Source organism: Fukomys damarensis, unplaced genomic scaffold, assembly GCF_012274545.1.
Source record: "Fukomys damarensis isolate Sample0158 unplaced genomic scaffold, DMR_v1.0_HiC HiC_scaffold_25, whole genome shotgun sequence".
Lineage (NCBI taxonomy): Eukaryota > Metazoa > Chordata > Mammalia > Rodentia > Bathyergidae > Fukomys > Fukomys damarensis.
The window spans coordinates 287,891-312,096 of NW_022900937.1; the positions used below are offsets into that span (position 1 = coordinate 287,891).

The window sequence follows — 24,206 nt, forward strand, 5'->3', positions numbered from 1 at the left end:
GCTTTAGATTTCTCTTTTGCAAGCTAAGCTGCCAGTTCCTTCTTGTATTTCCCTTAGAAACAGCATTTCTAGACTAATCATGACCAGGTTCAACCAAACTATAGTTTGTCAATACTGCTCTTGAATGGTGGTACCCAGAATTGAACACTAAACTTTAGAAATGGTTTTAATCACATAGAATAAAGTGATATTATATTTGTGAACTTGTTATATAGCAGCCTTCCTAATTATGTGTCAGATTGAACAAATGTTACTTAGTTACTGGGCAGTGAATCAAGTGAAGAATACAAAGATGAACCTAACACGATCCTTGCCTTTAAAGGTTTGCATAGATAGAAAAGTTACTAAAGAACAAACTAATTTTACATTAATCCTGCAGTCCATTTACATCTGAACTCACCCTTCATCACAAGTGGAAAAGGTGGAAAAGGTGGGGTGGGGATTTAGCTCAGTGGTTCTGGCGCCTGCCTTGCAGTGCAAGGACCTGAGTTCGATCCTCAGTTCAAAAAAACAAACAAAACAAACAAAAAAAGTGGAAAACGTGACTACTGTCTTTACACGGGAGTCTGTCCAGTCGATCGAAATAACTCATCCTTCACTACAAGATCAAAACTGTAAACCCAAAATTTAGTTAAAAACGAAAACACTGGGACAAGTGTTGGGCTGGAACATATATTGTCTTCTCTCCTTCTATCAAACCTGGTAGAATATTGCATGAAAAAAAATGTATGAGAGAGACAGGGGGTTAGCTCAGTGGTTCTGCCACCTACCTCGCAAGCGCAAGGCCCCAAGTTCAATTCTTGGCACCAAAAAAAATGTATAGAAATTAAAAACAGTAGGTTTATCACTGATGTGACATATTGAAGGAGAGACAACAGAACAATCAAGTGTGTGTGTAAAGGACTGAGTATTTGTAGTACATATTCCTTTAAGTCTAACTACAAAGTGTGCCAAAAAATAAAAAAATAATTTTGAGAATCTAAATGCCCTTTTATGCCATCATCAAACTGTGATCTTCAAATGGCTTTCCATTTACCTAACTTCCTCCCATTTCTCCAAGCAAAAATTAGCATCTCTCATTTTTCACCACTAATATTTCCCTTTAAAAGCTGCAGCAAACCCAGCAGCACTCCCCGGAAGTTTGCTCAGAGGCACACCACAGGTCCGGGTCCCTCAACTGTTGCGAATACTACTCCCAGATTCCTGGGCTCCTGAATAAGGAGTCATCTAATTTTCAGCATCTCCTTTTTGCTCTAGTGTGGTTCTTCAGTCCCAAGTGCCCCTGTTCCTGCAGCACATGCTCTACCAAGGTGGGTCCAGGGCCAGGGCATTTGTGAAGGAGACCTCTGTGGAGAATGGCAGGGATATTTTAACAACACCAGAGATCATCAAAGAGGGGCTGCTTGTGGCAGTGGAAGAGGTCTGATAAATGGATAATTAACCTGCAAGATCTGAAGAGCCCTCTCCTCTGCAAATGATAAAAAAATGAGAATTAAATAATGAAAATTCCCCTCACACACCCAATTAAATCCAAGAAAATATTCTAGACTTTGGCAGAAAGAAGCAAAGAAAAGTCAAAGGACTGTTTGTTGGGGGACAGGGAAATTATAATGAATAGAAAGGGGTGCATGGAGAGGTACATATATCTGTGCACACAAAGTTAGATACATTCATCATATTTGTTATATGTAACATGTTTCTTTATTAAAAAAATAGTGTTATATAGAATTTACTTTGATATTATATCTCATTTCATTATGTATAATATGTATAATTTAATTAGAAACGTGAGTTTATTTGGGCATATTTATATAATGGAAGTAGAATAAATGTAATGATTTTGAGTGTTAGCTCTAAAATCACTCTGCCTGAGACCAAATTCTAATTTTAATACTTAGTATTCCTGAGACTTTGAGCAAATTAACTTATTTAAATCTCACTTTCTTATCTGAAAAGTGGAGACCATCATAATACAAATATCACAGGATTATCATGGGATTCAGCGGTGTGCCACGTGGAAAGTGCGAGGCACCAGGTTTGTTACATAAATGTTGGTTGTATTATCTCATGTAATATTGCATGAGTGTTTTTCCATGACAAAAATTTTTAAGTATATTATTAAAATATGTTTGCAAAACGAGACACGATGTAATGATGACATGATAAATTACATGACATTTGGGTATTTTTTCAACTTAACAAAAGGGCAACACAAATAGCAAGAAATGCCTGGTCCATAAGGTGAGCCTTGAGTTGAAGCTGTTTTGGGAGTTGGTGCTCGAGAAACACCAAAACCACACTGATAATCCAGAGACGTAAAAGGATCCACGCTACAGTGAACACAGGTGAAACACTTTAAAGGACAAAGAAACGAGAGTCTTTCATAGAGCACGGTGAAAAGCTTGGCGTCTCTGAAGGAATGAGTGTGTGAGAGGTGTGTTTATCATTCCATCCCGTCCTACGGGAAAGGAGAACGTGTGGCACGTTTACCATGTTCTGTTTCTCAACATTCTGAGTCAGTAAGACACTGAATACTGGCCGTGTGATTCCTCTTTGCTGGCTTATGGAAACGTCCCCTTAATTTCTGCTATTCCTAAAGTTGTAGAAGGTTTTGAAGAAGCAACTGGTAGAAATAAAAAGGATGTCAATACCCAAAAACTATTATGAAGGACTACTGGCAGCTGCAGTTAACCACCACGTGTTTAAGAAACCATTCTCGTGTGTTTGCAGACTTCAGCCACACCTATGCCTGTGCGTCCTTCCTGGGTCCTCACCTTGGCAGTGGCGTGAGGGGACGCACCCTTCTCCAGTAACAGCAGCGCCACCTTCTGGTTGTCATAGTGAGCAGCAACATGGAGCGGGGTAAGGCCGTTCTGTAAAGGGCGTGTTTCAGTTTCAGCATTAATAAATTAGCTTTAGCTGCCCTGAAGCTACCGGGATGCATGGCAACTGTGCCAATTTAGTTTGTGTTAATTCATTAATGTATTCCATAGAAAAGAAAGAGTAAAAATAAATACACAATAACTTACATGGTAGAAACATAACTCAAATAGAAAATGAGCTTACAACAGGCAAAGGGCATCTTTATGGTCACAACAAAGAAAGGTGTAGGATGCTATGTGAGAAACACTACAGGACATCACAAGGATTATTCTTAATATAGAGAAATTATGGGCCCTGCTCTGACAAGAACATACATCTGGGCATAGCTCAAAATTCTTCCCGAATACATGTATATGTGGAAAACCATAAACAGTTATCTCTGCCATGTCTGCTTGGCAGTTTCATTGACTTTATTCATATGAGGAAAAAATATCTTCACATTCTCTAGACATATCCACTCCATTAGCTATATAAATAAAATTAAAACAGGCTACTGAAAAGCCTTACCTTCCCTGCAGAGTCTGCGGCAGCACGGCGTTGCAAGAGAAGTTTTGCCACATCCAGGCTTCCATACTTGGCTGCTACATGCAAAGGGGTAAAGCCCTTCTGAAAAGGTGAAGAAGAAAGGTAATATTTAGCATTTATCTTGCTAACTCCTAACAAAAATCTTTATTTGTTAACATATTAAGCAAACTTTGCCGATTTTCCATTTGGGAAAAATTCTGGTACATTAAAATATGTTAGCCATAAACAAAGAAATGATAAAAAATGAGATTTAACATCAAAAGTTTGGCTGATAAAGTAGGCCTAGGGATCGCACTTGAGCCCTTGTGCTTGTGAGGCAGATGGAGGAACCACTGAGCCAAACTCCGGCCACATAGACAACAAAAATTTTATTTTAAAATCTTGGTTACTGAAATGACTGCATAGGTTTGGGATTTATAATAACCACTAGTGTCAGGAAACTGGCTCTGATTTCAGAGTGGAATAAAAAAGACTGTCTTTTTTTTTTTTCTTGTCTCTAAAATTAATAAAATTGAGACAATAGCTACTTTCTATTTCTTACATTTTTATAACACTTTAACTTCAAATTTATTTATTTAAACTTTAGGATATATTGGGAGTCACAGTAAAAAAAAGAATAATTATATGTAATCCAGTTCACATATTTTTTGCAGAAACAGCAGAATACATGGGCTACAGAACAATAACGTTCCCTGTTAAAAAGCTCTTTGCATCCTGACTTTTGTCACTTTTCCTGAAGACCAACACTGTCTAAAAAACGAACTCCTCTTACGAAATGCAGTCTACGATGTTGAGACGATTGATAGGACTTTTAAACACACTCATGGTTTTCAAGCTGTTTTACAAGACAGCTATCCTACACATGTTAATATGTACCTGCTTGGTATCCTGTGTGCCTGGTCAATAGGCACACTCTGTAATGAGCAGTGTGTTGTGAATAGATACGTCCCTGCACTGAGATCCTGAGCATGGCCAAGTTCCTACCCCGTGATCTGAGATCCATTCTCTTGGCCATCTTAACCGCATGCTCTTCGCCATTAGGGTGGGAGTAAAAGCAATCTAAACTGGCCAGGATCCATAAAACACAGGCAACGCAGGCCTGCGCTGAGCTCTCTAATACACAGCTTCTCCCAGACCCTTCATGGCCTCCTCTTGAACACTGAACACTTCCGAAGAGCCAAAGTCGCCCTTCCATGGTCTCAGGAGACCAAATATTTTGAATTAAGATGACATTTTCTTTCTGCCTTTTTTTTCTTTTAAACATTTGGTACTAATATGTTTTTGGAAGAAGGAATCTCCTAGCTTTTGCTGCCAAATACAGGAAGGCTTTCTTCCTCCTGGCGTGAGTCCACGTACTCCACATTGCTGTTAAAACTCTGCTCCCCACATTGAGAGCTCATAATGATTGGGGTGATGCTCACTTCTGAGAGCACAGACACCACATCCCTGCCTCAGTTTACGCTTGCAAATTCTCTTCTGCTTGGATGCAGTATTTACACCTATATATTATGAACAAATTTAAAGGATCTTCTAACTAACCTGAATCACTGAATCTGTGGAATTATTTTGCCCAGTGAGAGTCCCTTGTTCTAGAATTTCATTTGCTTCCTTTTCCCGTTCTTCTACCCTAGTTCTATTTCTTTTGCTCCAATGAGCTGAATATGGTCACGTTTTACCCTGAGTCACCTCTAAATACTCAATTTCGAACAGAGTCTATCAAGAGGATGAAGTGTTATCCTACCTCACAACAAAACTGAACATAAGTAATATCGGGGTAGTAATATATTCTTTGTTTGCCACCAATAACAACTTTTGAAGTGTCACTTCCCAGTCCAGCTCCGTGTAGGCAGCAGTGTACTTGGAAAAGACTAACGATCAGAAAGGAAGCAGATGGCGAAACTAAGACTGGGAAAACAGGATTAAGTAAAGTGAGTTTCTGCAGAGCACTACAACCCAACATAGCACTGCCAATGTAATGTGATACTTTCTTCCTCACTAGATACCAGTTCAATATACTTGACAATCTTTTTTTTTTTTCACTCAAGAATGAATGCATCATAGATTTTATGGTAGAAATGGAAGAACATGTAAAACTGCTTTATGAGAATCATATTAATTAAAAATCCTAGATACTGGTACTAAACCAAACCAAAATAACAACAACAACAAACCCACCCTGGTATTAATTAGAAGAATACAATCCAGCATCTTTTTTTGAAGATATTACATAAAATTCATAGTCCCTTTTTGAGCATTCATAAAATGAATCTAGAATATTCATAGAAAGAAGTAAATCACAGGCGGAATAAAGACTGACCCCTCTTGACACTCTGTGTAGGAGAGCAGAGGGGCCCAATTTGGGGATTCCCTTGGTCCATGCCATTGCAAAATCATTCTCCTCACCTTGGTAGCTAAAGAGTGTGCTGCTCCTGCTTCCAAGAGCACTGACGCCACATCCACCTGGCCTTCCCGGGCAGAGATGTGCAGTGGTGTATACCCATTAGTGGTAGCCGCGTCTGGATGAGCCATGTGTTGGAGAAGCAGCTGAACAATTTCTGTCTTACCCAGGCGGGAAGCAATATGTAAAGGCGTCTGTTCCTCCTACAACTCAAGTCAAGTAAAGAGTTAGTGCCAGACAGACCACACTTCACCAGCAGTGCGAGAGGCTCATATGGTTCACCACCATCTTCTCCACTGGCTTCTTACATCTCTAAGACTCTCCACTCATGAGGAAATCATTATTATTTTGACTAAGGCTTAATTTATTCTTTGCTATATAGGTGACTTATTTAATCACAGAATTTCCCTTAGATTTTTAAGTACTGGTACTTTCATGAGTAGTACTTTTGATCATCATTTTCTGGGCAACTCAATACATTCTCAACTCATTAACACTCCAGAATTCACTTATGTTTAAATATAAACTAGCTCATGATTTTCAAGAAGAAATAAACTGAGTCCAGAAATCCTAAGACTTAAGATTCTTCTTCAAGAGCTTTCCCTTAAAGGCAGGGTTTACTCTGGGAACTGTATCAAGAGAAAAATTAGAAATCAGGGAAGCTTCCAGGGAAGCTGCAAAACCTTGTTCTTAATTCTGCTCAGCCAGCCAGGGATACAAAGGCTGGTAATGTTCTTCAAGAAGAAACCACAGACAGAGGAGAACTGTAAACTGGTTTTGAAACACTTCCAGGAAGTGTTGCAGATGGGCCTGTGACTTACATCGAGGACTTCAAAGAGAAGAAACTTCAGCAAGAAGCAAATGGAATGAACTTTTTGTCAAAGAGTTCTGAGTTGAGACAAAAACAGAATATAGCTGGGTAGAAGGCAGGACGGACGTTTGAGGAGGCTCAAGGAATCACCCAATTCTAAGGTACAGTTAGAAATAGTGCTTTCAGGATTAAGAGAACCAGGCCAACCACTGCCTCTTGTAAAAAGTAAATTGAGTGTAACCTTAGTGATGAAAAGGGATATATATTATGATCTGCCCAAGGGCGTATCATAACAAAAGTGAGGAAGGAGGGCTGGGGATTTGGCTCAGTGGCTCCACTGCCTGCCTTGCAAAGCATAAGGACCCGAGTTCGATCCCCGGTACCAAAAAACAAAGAGGAAAGAAAAGCTGGGCTCATTTCTACAGCTAAGAATGAATGGGGGAAAGAAAGATAAAATAGACTTGTCCTAATAATGTATACTTTAAAAGTTATAAGAAAAAGAAGAAGCAACTATAGAAAGAATAGCACTGCATGAAATTCAAGGTGGTAAAAAGTAAGTAATAGTAATATAATTATTTAGTAATAGAATTGGGGTTTTATAAAAACTTGCAAGTACAAATTTCCCTCATATATGATATATATGTAATATGATAGATCTGAAAGGAGTCATAAAATGTATGATTAGACTATTGTTCAAATAAAGAGATTAAGAGGAATTTACTAAGTTTTCAAGAATTTTTCAAGGTCATTAAAATATTAAAAAGAGGCTTGGGGCCAGGGATTTGGTTCAGTGGTTCCGTCGCCTGGCTCGCAAATGCAAGAGCCAAACAAAGTTCCATCCCTGGTACCAAAAAGACAAACAAACAAACAAAAATAAAACAAAAACAAAAACAAAAAACAAGGCTTGAATTCAGGGACTGAATTCTAAAGACAATGTTTCTTTGCCTATATACTCTAAGAAATCATATGGTAAGATAGTTATGAGAAAAACTAACAGGAGAAGATACCTCTCAATAGGAATGGAGACAATGAGCATGTATAAAAGTAAGTGCTTAGCAAAACAAGTAACATCCATCAAAAAATTAAGGATGGGCCGGGGATTTAGCTCAGTGGTTCGGTGGCCTGCCTTGTAAGCGCAAGGACCAGAGTCCAATACCCAGTACCAAAAAAAAAAAAAAATTAAGGAATTTGATACAAACTACAGTGAACATCTATTTCTGCTGGGTTTCCTTTCTCAGATTCAGCCCTGCAGAACTTGATAGAGGTGGGTGTAAAATTCAGCACAGTCTAAAATTGTGTTCTTCAGTGGGGGTGGGGCCGGCAATGATGCCCCTGTAACCCACAGGTGAGAAGCGACATCCCCTTGACTGGGGGTTGATGCTGATAACTGGTTAGTGGATCTACCAAGTGTTCTTTCAGTTCCCTGAGCTCATAGCATTAAAGTAGTTTCTTCCTCTAAATTAAGAAATAAGCTGTCTCATCCACTTTCTACAACTTTTGGTATAGCCCTATCTAAAAGAAAAGAACATGCAGACTTTGTTAAGAAAATCTTTAACCCATAACCAGGGATGTAAGAACTTTTTATGTTTGGACTTTTCTTTCTATACTGAATTGCAAAAGCTGAATGTGCTGTCCCAAGCTAAAGTTAATGGAACACAAAGCAAAGCACTGGGAAAGTGCAAGGGACTCAGGGGAAGAAAGAAAGTTGGGTTGCCGGTATCTGATCCCCTACACCTCCTCCCAACATGAGAAGCAAAAATTTCTTCCTCATGAAGCATCACTGACTGATACAGCCTGAGCCAAAAGTAGTGAGCTCGGATTTTCTAGCAGAGCCTCCCATGTTCCTCTACTCCAAGGCTACCAAAGTCAGAGAACAGGATGAGCCCCAAGTCCTTTCACAAATGGACAGAAAACAGCAGCTCAAATTTTGGTTAGGGTTAGTTACTAGTTTCAGGGTTCCCAGGAACCAAGCAAAGTTTTATTGAGTTCAGTTTCAAGTAAGCTTAAGCTTAGGGACCTTGTGTTTGCTCAATTCCTAAAGCACAGCCCAGGCCCCATCACTGTGCCAATACGAAAGCTCCTAAAGCAAGAAAGATCCTTCCTGGGAGGTCCATAGGTAACATGGATAAGAAGGGCCTTCCTCAGGGCAAGGCCTGGAGCAAACACACTGCCCGGTGACCAAGTAACTTATGCCACTGTAACCCTGGCTCTCCACTCTGCCCAGAAAAATAAGCCCCACACCCTTGCCTGAAGAGAGAATGCACTTTTAAATTAGAAACAGTATTGTGATTATAGGATTTATTTTTATACATTGGGATCTTATACCTTTACATGACAGGTCTTGGTTCTCATTTTTTCCCCTTACCCCTGCCCTCCCTTCACCCCCTCCTCCCTTCCCTATTTACAAAAACTTTATTTGCATTTTTTCATTTTTTTTTCTTTTGTGGCCATACTCTTAAGTGAAACAAACAGGACACATGTGTAAATACCGAATAGTTTCTCTGGTGTGAAAAACTAAAAATGTAAACAAGTTCAAATTGTATAACTGATAATATGAAATAGGAATAAAGGGGCTGAAGGAGTAGCCTTTAGTGGGAAAAGTAGGGGAAAGGAAAGAAGAGAAAAGAAAAATATGAGAAAAGGAAAAAATGGAGACAAAGTCTTTGTAAATAGAGAAGGGTGAAGGGGGTGAAGGGAGGGCAGAGGAACAGGGAAAAATAAGAACCAAGACCTGTCATGTAAAGGTACAAGATCCTAATGATGAATGTAACTGTACTGTGTACCTAAAAAGTACCAATAAACTTAATGAAAAAAAAGACTAAATGGAGTTGCCAAAGAGAAATAGAAAAATAGAACTAGATAAACCTACATGTTAAATAAATACATAAATGAGTGAATGTCACTGCATTTTAAAGGAGAGAGTCTAGCTAGTAGTGTTTTCAAGGAAAGTTTCTGATGATATCTAGAAAGGTGTAAGGCCAATATAGGTTAAATTAATGTAGAAAAACTGGCATAAATACATGAAAATGAATACATTTCTATTGAAATAGAATAAATTAAATTTGAAAATTAGAAAAATATTAAAGACAAGAGAAACGAGAAGCTCTTTTATTATTAAATATGGGTTACAAAAATTATCAGAAACATTATTGCAATTTCTGGTTCAAAAAAATAACACTGTTCATTATACACAGAGTGCACTGGTTGATTCTAAAAGCTTTTTTTAAATAGAAGAATGCCAGGTTACCTTAAAAGGAAACAAGAAAAATGCCATGGCATGGGAAAATACAGTTGAATAACAAAAGATCTAAATATATAACACTATAATGAATTTATGATGATAACCAAAGAATATAAATGGCACCGCTTTCCACAGATGGGAAGCCAGATGAGGTCTAAGTCTGCCAACCACTGAATTCAGCATAATGATCCGTGGGACTCATTAACAGAAAATGCCTATTAAATTCACGGAGTCAGAAAATGTTAAGAATTTTGAGATAACTATATCCAACTCCAAATTTCAATGATAAAGATAAAGAAATGCAATGATTTTCCTAAAACATTGTAATTTTATGACTCCAGATAGACTCCATACAACCCTGTTTCTCTAGTGGGGCCATGATGGTGTGACTCAAACTGGAGCGTTACCAAGTGCTGGAGAAGGAGAGAAAGTGTTTAGTCCGTGAGAATCCCAACAATGAGAGTGAAAATGTTAGTGGAATAATGTGGAACAGGAAATAGAAGACATAGGACATGGAGAGAATCCCTGATAACTCGGTGTGTAAGAGAGGAGAGAAAAGAGTGAGAAATGAAATTCAGAAAAAAATAAGGAGAAAAGAAAATCAGAAGTGATTATTAAAAGGACAAATCTGACGATGGAATCTACAGAGTCAAAACCCTTCTGTTTTGTAAAACATCTACTATGTAAAACTTACAACAGGAAATTGGCTTTATTACAGAGAAGAGGAAAGTAAAACAGATCAAGGGAAAACAAACTGTGAGGATAATTTGATCTAAGTAACTTGGTAAAGAACAACTGTGAAAATATATTTTTAGTGCTAAGAAATTCATTTCAATATGTACAGCATTTTATAATGCAGGTAAGTTTAAAATAAATATGTGAAAGTGCTTTTGTAGGTTAAAAATTATTAAAATTTAAGTCAATGTTGTATTCTTAGTTACTCAAATGCAGATATTTTTTAATGCTTCTGGAATTTGGGTGCAGTTTTCACTGTATACACTCACATAGTTTTTCTTTTCTGTCTGAACAACTGTCATCAAACTGATGTTTTTGCTTATGCCCCCAAGACCCAAAAGAATAAATCCCTCTTAGAGATGGACCATGCACCATGCAGTACCAGAGAAGCTCACAGCACCACCACCTACCCTGGCTCTGGCATCAACAAGGGCACCATTTCTCAGGAGGCACCGGACCACTTCTACTTGGCCAGCCCGGGCTGCCATGTGCAGGGCTGTCTCCCCACGCTGTGGGAAAGAGATTGTCCAGTCATAAATAAACCCAGTGCTTTGGATAGTACAGAATAAAGGAGTCCCTTGTGTGAAATTCAGCAATACATCTAAGGATTTAAGAAATCTATGAGAAGGTATAATTGTTAAATTTGGAAAAAATATAGTTTTTGTATCTTCTCTATCTTTACAAGAATAAAAGCAAATGTTTTCTATTTGTTTCGGTCCATGACCAATTTAGTAAACTTACCCAAGCATCCAGAATATCCTGTGGTTCAATTTCTCAATCTAGCCAAACTGACACTGGTTTTAGTGATGACATTAGCTTTCATTCTACAACCCTAAAATCTATCATTGATCCCATCTCAATCATAAATTTCAGTTGCTGAAGATCAGATCAATACACTGCAAAAAGTCATTACCACCTGTACCATACATCAATGATTTCTTTCCAAAATTCAAATTTTGTTTCTAAAATAAACGATTATTTTACATCTGATTTGTCTTAGTGTTGTGAAACTAGACAATAAATGTTTATGTAAGAAATCTGACTTGCCTAGGAAATATCCTACTGAATGTTCATAAGCACATGTGATTATAGACAGTGATCTGGGAGAGCTACCGAGACATAGTGAGGTAGCTGTGAACAGCAGCATCTACTGAGGTCAGTGGCACTGAGCAGCAACTGAGCCCTTTGGTATCTCCACACAGGACATACTTTTCGGAAGCAGCAAGGATGAGGGTTAGTCATGGGGTGACCTACTCACTAGGAACCCTGTTATGACGGCCAAAGGCAGGATTCCATTCATTCAAGTGATTTTACCATTAGAACAATGAATCGGAATAAGTCATTACAGAGTGACTTGATGTAACTATTCTAGAGCATAAGACTGATTTCAATTAACAAACTAAGCCATTCCAAATCTACAAAAGTGATTCTAAATTTGGTTGTGGGAAATGGATGTTCTGGACAAACTCCTGTGAAAGATGTTATCACTTTGGCACAACAAACCCTTAAATCTAGAAGCATCAGGGCTTTAAATCTAGAACTTCAGGGTTGCTCTGAACTCATTTCCCCAATACTGAGATCATTCCCTTGGAAGATATGAGAAAATCCTGTTAAATGGTCAGATTGTGGAAGCATTAAATGCAGTATCTGCTTTAGTTTTCTCTTCTTCTCTGATAACTCCTCCTCTAGTGCCCTTATTCTGTTGGCAACATTTGACCTTTGTAGAGTAAATGTATCTGGAATATGTTGTTTTATGAAATGATACATTATTGGAGTAGGAATATTTGCCTTCAGGTTTTAAACATATGGCAAGAGTTTTCTTTTTATTAAAGATTTTTCTATGAATCATGATTTCTAACTTGTTTTCTATATCACTTAAGACCTATCTCTAAGTGGATGAGACTAAGATTGTCAAACTAATTAAAAAAACTCAAACCTTTATTTCTGGGTCTAGTAAAATGTAGCAGTTTTACTAATTTTGGAAGAAATAAAGGTACAGACAAATTTTCTTAGTGAAGACAAAAAGGCCCCAGGAGTTCCTACTAAATGGTGAATTCACATATTTATTAGCTAAGTTATCAATAGAGAATTTTCAAAATCTAAAAATGTTTCATATACTAGTCTTAATTTTTCAGAAAGCTTTACACTACACTTACGTTATCCTTTATGATTTTTACACATTTGAAATTAGTGAGATACATATAAATCTAAAGTATCAAACTTTATATTCAAAGAAAAGTTGTATATATACGCACACATGCTTTCTCCACAACTATAGTGGTCTTGTTTAATTCTTATTAAAGGACTTTGGGATAGCTGACATTTATTGTAATTTGTCCTTACTTTTTTATATTTGTTACCATTGTTTATACATGAGTATCAGTACGATAATGAAAAGCAGTGAACATTATCTCACTCAACAACTTCCATTTCTTGGTTACCCGTCTTAACAGCTTTGTTTTCTTTTATCTTTTTTCCCCCTGTACCATGGATTGAATTCACATCCTTACACTTGCCAGGCAGGTGTGGCGACATTGAGCTACATCCCTGGCCCTGTTTTATGTTAAGCTAGTTCAAGAATGGGGAAAATTTCTGAAGTTAATATAAAGTGTGAGCTTTGCCAGGAATCTACTGCTTTATCATAGCAGTAAGAGAAAATGGTAACACCCTGCTTTGGACTCTCCATAGTCCTGAAAGTGCTTGCTTCCCCTCTCCCATGTGTGTCAACGAATCCTTTGGATTAGGGGTGGACTGTAGCCAGCAGGCCAACTTTCCAGGTTTCAGAGTGAATTTGTATATTTTTGGGAAAGGGAACATGATTGAGTGACTGGTGCACTTCATACTTGGAGTGACTTTTCAGACAAAAGCAAGACTGGCCAGAGAACAGATATGCTATGTCCAAAGCAGGTACTCAATGTCATGCTCCAGCTCTCCATCGTAAAACTGACTCTGCAGACAGCTACACAGACTTCCACTTGGCTGCATCAAGTTGGAAAGCATCAAAGCGCAACAGACAGCATTGCATTCAAAAATACAACATACAACACACAAAGGCTCCGAGGGTGGGGAATGATCAAGTCTGACACAGCAAGCAGGCTTCCTAATCACCTTGCAAGGAGTCTGGGTCCAGAAGCTACATCTTCAGGTTCTAAGAATATACAAGTTCATGGGCCATCCCTCTTAAAGAAAGCTAAATGCCCTTACATCTACAGTTAGCAGATTCAGCAAATAAAAACACCTGGTTGACTTTGAAATTCCAAACAACCAATAATTATTTTAGTATGTCTCAACTACTATATGAAACATACTAAAAAAATAATAATAATTTATCTGAAATTCAAATGCAACTGAGAGTCTTGTTTTTTTAATCAGGTAACTTTATCTGTAGGTATCTGCTCCCTGAAGGACACATCTTTAAAAAACAAAGGTAAACAAAACCAAACCAAACCCCTAGGTATCATGCTGAGAAAAAGATTAAATTGGCAGGTGCTTCTCAAGTATTTGTTTTTGAGGGGATTGTAGAGAAACAATATAATAGACAAATGATCAGATAAAACAAATAAAGAACTTTGGCATGACTAACAATTGGGCATTAAAATTAAAAGCAGGAATTGCAAAATTTTGGAGTCATGAAGAACCTGAAAGGATATGAATGATTGTGTTGTTTTGATTAGTGTTTTATTTATTTTTACTTGAAAATCTACATGGGCTATATAATTTCCCCAAAGGAAATATATTGTAACTAAACAACCATCAAAAGTTTGGAATTACTAGAAGCAAGGTTTTGTGTAATATTCCCCTAATAAGATTAATTTAGTACATATTGAAGATATACTCCTAAGTGAAATAAATAAGTCACACATGTGTAAATACCAAATAGTTTCCCTGGTGTGAATATTCTGCAACAATGCATAAGATCCTAATAAGATTACTGACATTTAGAAATTTGAAGAAAGGATCTAAAGGTGTAGGGAAGGTGTGATGCGTAGGGGAAGAACAAAAAGGGAAAAGAAAAAAATGTGAGAGAATGAAAAGATGAAAATAAAGTGTTTGTAGATGGGGAGGGGAGGAGGGGGTGAAGGGAGGGCAGAGGTAAGGGGAAAAAATGAGAATCAAGGCTTGCCATGTAGAGGTACATGATCCCAACAATGAATGTAACTGTACTGTATCCCTAAAATGTACCAATAAACTCAATAAAATTTAAAAAAAAAGATTAATTTAGGGCACTTTAATTAATTGCCCCATAGAATATCATTATATATGTTGTTATTATAACATGATAAAATAATGTAGTATCATTATTATTCCTCTGATTCTATAGATATTGGGATGAAAATAAAGGTGGAAGAACGTTAAAAAAAAAAGAAAAAAAGTAAAAAGTGGGCAAGCACACAGATTATTTTTCTTGAAAGTTTCTAGCCTAGATATAAGTCTATTCACATCTCAGTGACAGGGAGTGTTCATTTCTTAAACAAAAAGAGGATGGTTTCTTTTAGGGTTCAAGGAAATGACCAGAAATTAAACTCAACTAGGCACATTATGAAATTTTTCTTGTGCTTAGTAATTAAGGATTAGCAAATAATTTTATTACCTCAAGACTAACAAGTTATAACTAGGGAAACACAAATATAGACTTTAAGTTCTTTAATGATTTGACGTATCAATTGTTGAATAAGAGAGTATTAAATAATACTTAAAATCAAGTAAATTTAGTCCTACAGCGGATTTTATCTGGGTTATCAGAAATTTCAGCACAGAAACAGTGTATAAAATACAGAGAAATGAGAATGTGAGGAGAAATACAAATAAAGGGAAATTGGGCAATTTAAATGGAACCAGATACCAAAAATGAGCAACAGTGGGCAATATATTGCTTCTGCAACTATGATTCAGGTTAATAATGTTCACTAGTATTTATTTAGGATTATTTCTGTTGCCTATGTTTTAAAATATATCTATACTGCAGTGGTCCTTAAGCGTCTTATTCCCGCTTGTGCATGTATAAGGAAGTGCTCTCCACCAGGAAAAAACTGACACTAGCTGGTGTGCCATGACACGATGACCAAAGAAAATTAAAGAAATGAGAAATTTTTAAAATCCTAATATAGATTAGGGGAAAGAACTCTGGGATATCTAGTATTTAGTTACAGAAGGAAAACTGTCTGGAGTTCAGTATTCACTTCAGGATGTATGGTATAACTATTTCAGCCAAGACACACCTCCACTCCAGCCAAGGAAATCAAGTCAAAATTAAAAATCAAAATAAGATTAGACATGGAAAGTGTATGTAATTGAACTGGTTCATCATTTTTTTCTTCTTTGGTGGTACTTGGATTGAAACCAGGGTCTTCACACTGAACTCTATCCCCAGTTTTTATATTTTATTTTGAGACAAGGGCTTCTTAAATCACTAAGTGGCCCAGTATGGGCTAGAACTTGTGATCCTCCAGCCTCAGCCTCCAGGAGTGCAAGGATTATGGGTATGTGCCACCACACATGGCTCAACTTGCCTTAAACTTGCTATGCAGCCCAGGCTGGTCTCAAATTCATGATCCTCCTGCCTCAGCCTCCCACATGCTGAGATTACAAGCATGTTCCGCCATGCCCTGCTTCTGGTTCATCTTTGGTAAGGCTGGTATGGAACTAATTTGATATTTTAAGGAAATTTACCCAGAGCCCTGAAGAATTTTTTGCAGCCAGTCATCCATGTACGTTCAGAGGAATTTAAAGTGTGTCTGTTTTAATAAACGCATTTGAGATGCACGTTAAACCATCTGCACCAGGAAGATTAAGCAGTCTCACTGTATAGCTCCCATTCCCATTCCTAACACATTTCTTACCCTATGGAATTTTGGGGGGTGAAGTTTTAGCAAGAATTTCATAGTATGTTATCACAAGGGTCCTTCCCAAAGCCAGGAGGCTGGCTTTGATGATGCACACACAACCAACACACACCCGCTCTCAGCGCCAATGCACTCTCTCCCTGGGGTTATTTCTGACCCAAGCCATACTCACAATGTTAGTGACATCTGGAGAGGCTCCGTTCTGCAGCAGAAGGAGGACAATGTTCAAGTGGCCCATGAAGGCAGCCACATGTATTGGTGTGAGGCCAGACTGTGAAACAAAGCAACAGCAGTTTTACTCCTCTGCACCCGCGAGGCTTTGGGGCTTCTTCAGATGCATAAAACTTGAGTGAGAAGGACAGAAGGTGGATGAAAGGCAAGGGAGGAAGGAATAAGAGAAGGAACGCTTTGTGATGAGCTGAAACAGTGTTCTACCTCTGTGATAGCTTGGATTGAAGCCCCATATTTCACCAGCAGTTCCATGACTTTGATGCGGTTTTTCTTGCAGGCAATGTGCAGTGGAGTAAAACCATTCTGTGCAAAAGACAATCGAGTTAGTCAAAAACATGCAGAAACGATTCTCACACAACTCCATGCTGGCACATGGCAGGCAATCATGTTACGTTGTCACACTGTCTCCGCTTCCCCAAACTCAGAAGGTACTGCTGGATGGGAAGAAAATGTGGTGGTGTGTTCCTGGGCACGCTGGCCTTCTGTGTGTAATTCTGCATGTGTGCTTACCGAGAAACTAAAGAAGAAAATACCTGAGACAACTGCAGAGAAGGAAAAGTGGAGGGGCAACTGAATTTCGAAGCTCTAAGACATTTTAGGGCACACTGATTGGTCAGCTGACCCAAAGATGTGCTGATGAGAAGCCAGAGGACAGGAAATGATCGGTTATCTTCAAAATCTAAGAACGTGAGCACCTCTATACTAAAGATATCAGCTTTGCTACTTTTAGACAGAAGGGCCTCAAATCAGGAGAAATCATCATTTATGCTGATGAAGCTCTAATTTTATATTGAAAGTTTCTATAACATATAGGGCAATAAGATACATTTTTATAAAGAAGTGAAATATTTTCCAAAATATTTTATTTATTTATTTTTTTGAGACAGGGTTTCACTATGTAGTTGAGACTGACCTGGAACTCACTATGTAGCCCAGGCTGGTCTCAAACTCACAGCGATCCTCCTGCCTCAACCTCTGGAGTGCTAGGATTACAGGCGTGAGCCACCACACCCAGCTGCCAAATATTTTAGAGGAAAGCAGGGAGAATTTCTAGGATAACTCCAGAAGAAGGTGGAGAGTCTGTAAGGTACTTTATAACTTTGGTAAACACGACTAACGTCCAGGAATTGGAGAAATTATGTAAAAGTTTAACTCCATGCCTGACTGTTATATATTTGTCACCTTTTTACTTAAATAAGGATCTTTTATTGACTTATATATCTGTTCTGCCAGTTAACAATTTTGCATGTCCCAAGGAAGACAGATAATAAGGTAATAGTTTTATATATCAGTAGTACTCAGAAAAGCATAGAGTCTTAAGCTAATGACTTTATTTCTCACAATGCAGTGAAAGTTTGCTCCATTTCCAGTATTTATAAGCTATATAATAAGCCAGATATAAACAGCCACATGTACATATAGCACTTGAAATATGTGCAATTAGTAAATTGTGGTATTTTAAAAGCTTATTAACCACTGTCCAATTAAAATTAATATTTTCAACCTTCCACGAGAAAATTAATATCATCACATATTTATCTGTAACTCTGAAAATATATTAGCTTCCCAGATAATTATTAAATGGATTGCAATGGAAATTTTCCAGTAAAAGTATTTGATGATTTAAGTGTTATTTCCTCAGCTACTAAATGAAGAACTTTGACATAAACCACATGAAACATACAAGAAAGGGGATTTGTTTTTACTTTGAGAATTAGGAAACAAGTGGCATAAATTAGTACAGGCCTAATACTCCCAGTGGTTATTGTTAGAATATAAGTTAAAATAAGGAAGATTTACTGGATATTAGACCTTGGGAGACACAGAAGCTGCTCTGGGGACTGACCTGGAAGTTTTCTCTTGAGCAATTCCTGGAATGTTTTCTATGAAATGCTTCCCAAGGCAGTAATGAAGCAGGGTTGCTTTTCTATTAGCCATGGTTGGGAAGTCAGGTCAATAAGGAAACTCCCCATGTATACTCTCCACGTTTCTGTTTGGTACTATCTTCCATACTCAGATGGAGTCATCACCTTAAAATCTATTTTTTCTCAAAGAAATTAATATAGTTCAACCTTTTCATATTTGTACTCTAGAATAACACAGAACTGATTTTATAATTTCCTGTTTTTCAGGTTCTATTTTCTGACCACAGTTTTGTACCTCTCTGTCCACAACTCTCCGGTTTCAGAAATGTTACTTTGGTGCTCTCTTGCATCTGCCCTTGCTTACCGTCATGTAACAGGAAATAATGGAGGCGTGAGGTAGGCAAGCACCACACGGGGAGTGACCAGTGGGGCCAGGTCAGCTGGTACAGGTGCCACTGGTCAATCCCCGTGGATTTGCTTGTTTGGGGCTTTATTCAGATAACACGGATTGGCCAGGTTTACCAGGGCTCTGGCATTCGGGTTGGCTCTCTTGTCCAGGAGGAGTTTGGTGACGCGGTAGTGGCCACAGTGTGCAGCAACGTGGAGGGCCGTCAGGTAGTCCAAGGTGACATCGTCGACAGGTGCCTTGTGCTGCAGCAGGTGTTTCACACACTCCACGTGGTCTCCCTGCGCAGCCATGTGGAGCGGGGACAGCCCATTCTGCACAAAACAACACCGAGACCACTTCTTAATTATTCCTCTCAGGTTCTGAAAGGCAGCAAAGGCAATTCTTCCTCTATGACACAGTTTGTGGCAGGAGAAAAAATATGCTTCATTTAATGTTTGGATTAAAAGCAGATTGAAGGAAAGGGAAGCAGAGAGGAAATTTATAATTTATACTTATGCATCTTTTAGGGAAACCACATTAATTAATGTTTTGCATTAGTGAATATGTATGGCGAGTCCATTGTTAGGGTAATATTAAATATATAGGAACAAGTGATAGCGAATGCTTAATTATTTGCATCTAATTTCACACACAGCAGTTACATTCAATTAAACTCTCTACTGACATTTCTTTGCCTATAAAAAGAGGAAAGTTGGGTTAAGGAGGAGCAGGTAGGTGGATCAAAGAAGAAAGTGAAATTTGGTCATCTCTGATCATGAAATTCTATGAGTCCCTTTTCAAGTAGTACTATGGGACTTCACAAGGACTTAGAGAGAGAGAGGCCAGAGGAGAGTGAAGTTATGGTGGACCATTTGTCAGTGATCTCACAATTTTAAATGTGAGGATAATCTAAATTAATCATCATAATAATGCCCCAAACAGCTTCACCCTTAATTCTAGAAACACAAGACAACAGGGTAGCGCACTGGTAGTCACCAGTCTAAGACACCCTTTTCTTAAGGCTAACTAAACTTCAAAGAAATATATGTAAAATTAGGAAATCAACTGAATTAGAAAAATATTTACCCATTCAAGAGACTGGATTATTGTTTTTTCTTAATAACTATTCCAAGTACGGTCTCTATAAAAATGACTAAACAGTTTGGTAATCATTACATTCAAATAAATAGAAATTATACCTGAATAAGATGCCAGAAAAAAAGCCTACAGCTCAATATTATCAAAAGGGAAGGTGAGTCCAACAGTTTAAAATAGCTAAAAACAGATACATTAAAATCTCTTTTTCTGTTAGCACACGTTTGCAGGACATAATGATCACATTCCCATGCGGAGCTGGTAGGAGTACGTGACACATCTTAATTTCCTGTTTTATCCCCTTTCCCGTCCTGTCTTCCTTCCCTCTGTCTCTTGATCTCCCTCCCATGTGAGAATGATCTATCTCCCTTCTTCCTGTACTCTTTATTTATACTTCGGGGTTCTCGAATTTAAAAAGCCATGTGATATTTAAGCTTCTGAGTCCGATTTATTTTTCTTAACATTATGGTCTCAAGGTGCATCTGTTTTCCTATAAATGTCTCGGGTTTATCTTTCTTTATATGGCGGTTTGTGCACGGTAGAGTTCAAGTGACTTAAATAACATTTTTCTTTTCTGAAATAACCTTCATTCACAATTACTGCTTTCATGTTTAGAAATCCATAAAACGAACCTAGAAAAGAGAAGTCGGCTGATGAGAAGGTATTTATGGAAAAGGAGTGGGTCTTGAGACTATACATTAAGTTCACAGATACAGCAAGTTAAATATCACATGGCTTCTCTTATATGAAAATCCAAAGTATAAATAAAAGAAAACGAAACAGAGATGGTAGGAAACAGGAGGTAGACTTTTAAAGACAGGGAAAGGGATAAAGGGATCTAAAATGATTAAGATATTATTTACATATGTACCACTTCCTCAAAATGAATGGAACTAGTATGTATTGCAAACATAATTAACTAATAATTAAATAACTAATTATGTTTTAAAGGTAAAACAAATTTAGGCCTTGACAATGTTTAGACTGCGAATTAAAATATCATAGAAAGTTACGAACACTAAGGAGAAACATGAAAGGATGGAATGTCCAAGGGAATTCGTGGCTATGAATGCCTTACTGAGAAGGTGAAGGATGACCTAAAAGGGGAAAGGGTGGGCAGAAGGGAAGCAAACACTGTGTCGTGTTGGGACGCACGTGATACCAGAGACATCCACGGACAGTGAGGAGGAGAAGGTGTCTCCAGGTTAGAAAATTAAGAGGCTGCATGGGGAGAGGAATTTGGAGAGGTTAGGGTCTTTTCAAGTGAGAACAGTGCTTAGCATGTTACTTGGGGAGAGATGAGGTGGGTTGAGGGGTTAGAGCAATAGAATTACCCTGGCTGTCAGGGTACGAACAGATTAGGGTTGGGCTGGGATAGCTCGGTGGTTCTGCCACCTGCCTCACAAGTGCAAGGTCCTGAGTTCGATTCTCAGTACCCCCCCCAAAAATAGAAAGAACAGGCTAGGCTAGAGGGACAAGGAGGCAGGCCAATTAGGGACCTCTTGCAGCCATCCAGATGGGATGGTGACCTGGACCAAAGTGGTGGTCATTGTTAGGAAGCTGCTGACTTAATGATACATTTTGAAGGAAGAAGCAACAGGGTTTGGTGACAGGATGTGGAAAGTAAGAATAAGACATGAAGTACTTGGTCTGAGAAACTGGAAGGACGGGAAGACCATCAGCTGAGATAAGAAAGGCCTCAGCGGAATTAGGTTTAGGGTCAGGGAAATATCAGATGCTTAATTTTGGACTTAGGAAACTTAAGATGCCCAGAAGATATCCAAACAAGAACAGCGAGGTGATACCAACACATGGAATTCTGGAAATACGTACTATGTGCCACCACCAGGGTGTATTCACATGTAAAGACAGAACTGTATGAGATTTCATAGTCAGTAAAGCAGCGGGGCGGGGGAGTGAGTGCACTCTGGAAGTTCTCTCATTTACATACCCGAGAGGTAAGGAAGAATTCACACAGCAGATGGAACAGTGGGAGCCAGAAAAACAGAAGGAAAGCCAGAAGAATTCAGTGTCCGAGAAGACAAATAAGGAAGGGAGGAATAAGAATTTGTGTCCGATGATAGTAACAGGAAGAAACTTAGGGCTGGAAATTTAGCTAAGTGGTTCCACTGCCTGCCTCACAAGTGCAAGGACACGAGTCTGATCCCTGGTACCACAAAAAAAAAAAAAAAGAAGGAACTCAGACTGTATGGGTTCTGATTTTTGTTACTGAATGGATATGAAAGTGGAAATCTGGAAATTCCTTCCTGATTGCTTTGATTTTCTCAGTGTTGCAGGAAGTGAAGAAAAGGAAAAAAGGCTAAGAAGTTTAAAGGTAAAGTATAGACTAGTTAGTTGAAGAGCAAGAACACATGGAGTTGGAAATTATGATTTGAACTGCAGGTAGCATTATGGGCTGACTTGAAGTTAGTGATCAGGAATTTAAAGTGCGCTGAGTTGCTACAGCTGCATTGAAGCACATGAATGTAAGCTGGGTTTAACCAAAGTGAAATGCAGGATGAGTATGAATGTGCCAAAAAAGTGGTATACATGAAGAATTTATGCTGGGCAGAGAGGAAGGCAGAAGGTGAACGAGAGACACTGAAACTGTGACTAAAAGTCCCAGCAGCACATAAGAATTTCTGGAACTGGGGTTCTGAAGAGAGTGAGCTGAAACCCAGAAAGGAGTGTTGGAGCGTGGGAGGTTGAAACAGACATTACAGAGGGTTTACAGTTACCACACCGCGAGGCCAGCTGGGAAAACCTTCTCCTCTTTCACCCAGACCATTGAAGTCACAAAGAATTTGAAATGGCTGGTGGTGAAGACTCAATTTCCTGAGAGCTGAACTTTCAAAGAATGGCCAAGAGTTGCTTCCAGGAGAAAATAATGGGTTATTCAAAAGTTTTTATGGAAAGGAGAGAGGGAACAGTCTAACATTAGGTCCCTCTGCTATTTCTGGCTGTTGGTCCTATCTCCCTCCATCCTGATTAGTTCATCTTCTGCGCGTAGCTCCACCTCTACTTTTTCTAGTCATCTTCTATGTAGTTTGCCTAGTAAATTCCATGCTTCTTAAAGAGATAGTCCTTCAGTGTCCTGCCTGACATGCTGTATCTTCTAATCTATAGTGCCTGCATGAGTGAATGAATGGGTATAATCAGGCATTCATGGATACTTTATTCTGGGTCTTCACATCCCAACGATACTTGACTTTACAGGGAGAACATTAAAAGTACCCCCGAGGTAATGCATGGTCTTCATTAATGATATGACAATCACAGGCAAGCTCTGCAGTTTATGATTTATGAAGAGCCTATCTGCCTATCTTCAGTTTGATATGTTTTCTTTCTTCTTAACAAATAGCATTTACTTATTTATTTATTTATTTCTCATTGAGTTTATTGGTACATTTTAGGTACACAGTACAGTTACATTCATCATTGGGATCTTGTACCTTTACATGACAGGTCTTGGTTCTCATTTTTTCCCCTTGTCCCTGCCCTCCCTTCACCCCCTCCTCCCTTCCCTATTTACAAATAATTTCCATTTTTTTCATTTTTCTCATATTTTTTTCTTTTCCCTTATTTCCTTTCCCCTACCCTTCCCACTTCCTTTATACCTTTAGCCCTTTTCTTCCTGTTTTCTATTGGTTTTAACATGATTGGTCTAAAATTTTTTTCTCATTTAAATTTCAATGTTTCTTCAACAAAATTACCATAATTAACTCTGCATTACTGCCACAAAATGTTGCATTTTAAAGGCAGATTTTAATAACATTCAAAGAATAGGTGCAAGACTGAACATAATGCAGGTAATTCATTTCTCTTGCTATATTTCTGACTGGAAGCCACCTTTTCATGACTGGTGGGGCACCTGTGTCAGGATTAAGATCATTCTACATATATTTTACATGTGTGGGCTGGTCATTTCCAAGTGATTTTGGTTAAATAGACAATAAATAATATAAAATTTTAAAATATATGCTTGTGCCAGCTGACCTTAATACCAGCATTGGTTGATGCCAATACTATTTAGAGATGTGGAAGAAATATAAGAAATGTACTTTGTCCAAATTTTTATTGTATTTAAGGATCCATTAAATAGCTTTGGATGGTTAATATCAACTTGTGTTTCATGATATTTTCTGATAACTCAAAGTAAGACTAGATAATGAGGACCTATATAGTAATAAA

At 38.2% G+C, this 24,206-nt stretch overlaps 1 protein-coding gene across 50 annotated transcripts in view; it reads right to left on the bottom strand.

The window, feature by feature from the left end:
* The window catches only part of Ank2 (ankyrin 2), a 442,295-nt gene that overhangs the window by 92,742 nt on the left and 325,347 nt on the right, over window positions 1-24,206 (bottom strand). For 44 of the 50 annotated variants that reach the window (XM_033756207.1, XM_033756210.1, XM_033756204.1 and 41 more), the window contains 7 exons: window positions 19,055-19,252; window positions 16,872-16,970; window positions 16,609-16,707; window positions 11,004-11,102; window positions 5,812-6,009; window positions 3,391-3,489; window positions 2,775-2,873 (listed from right to left, as the gene is read on the bottom strand). In XM_033756207.1, coding sequence (XP_033612098.1) covers window positions 2,775-2,873; window positions 3,391-3,489; window positions 5,812-6,009; window positions 11,004-11,102; window positions 16,609-16,707; window positions 16,872-16,970; window positions 19,055-19,252 — 891 coding nt within the window. The remainder of the gene's footprint in view (window positions 1-2,774; window positions 2,874-3,390; window positions 3,490-5,811; window positions 6,010-11,003; window positions 11,103-16,608; window positions 16,708-16,871; window positions 16,971-19,054; window positions 19,253-24,206) is intronic. The other 6 variants (XM_033756209.1, XM_033756197.1, XM_033756230.1 and 3 more) reach the window with 2 other exon arrangements.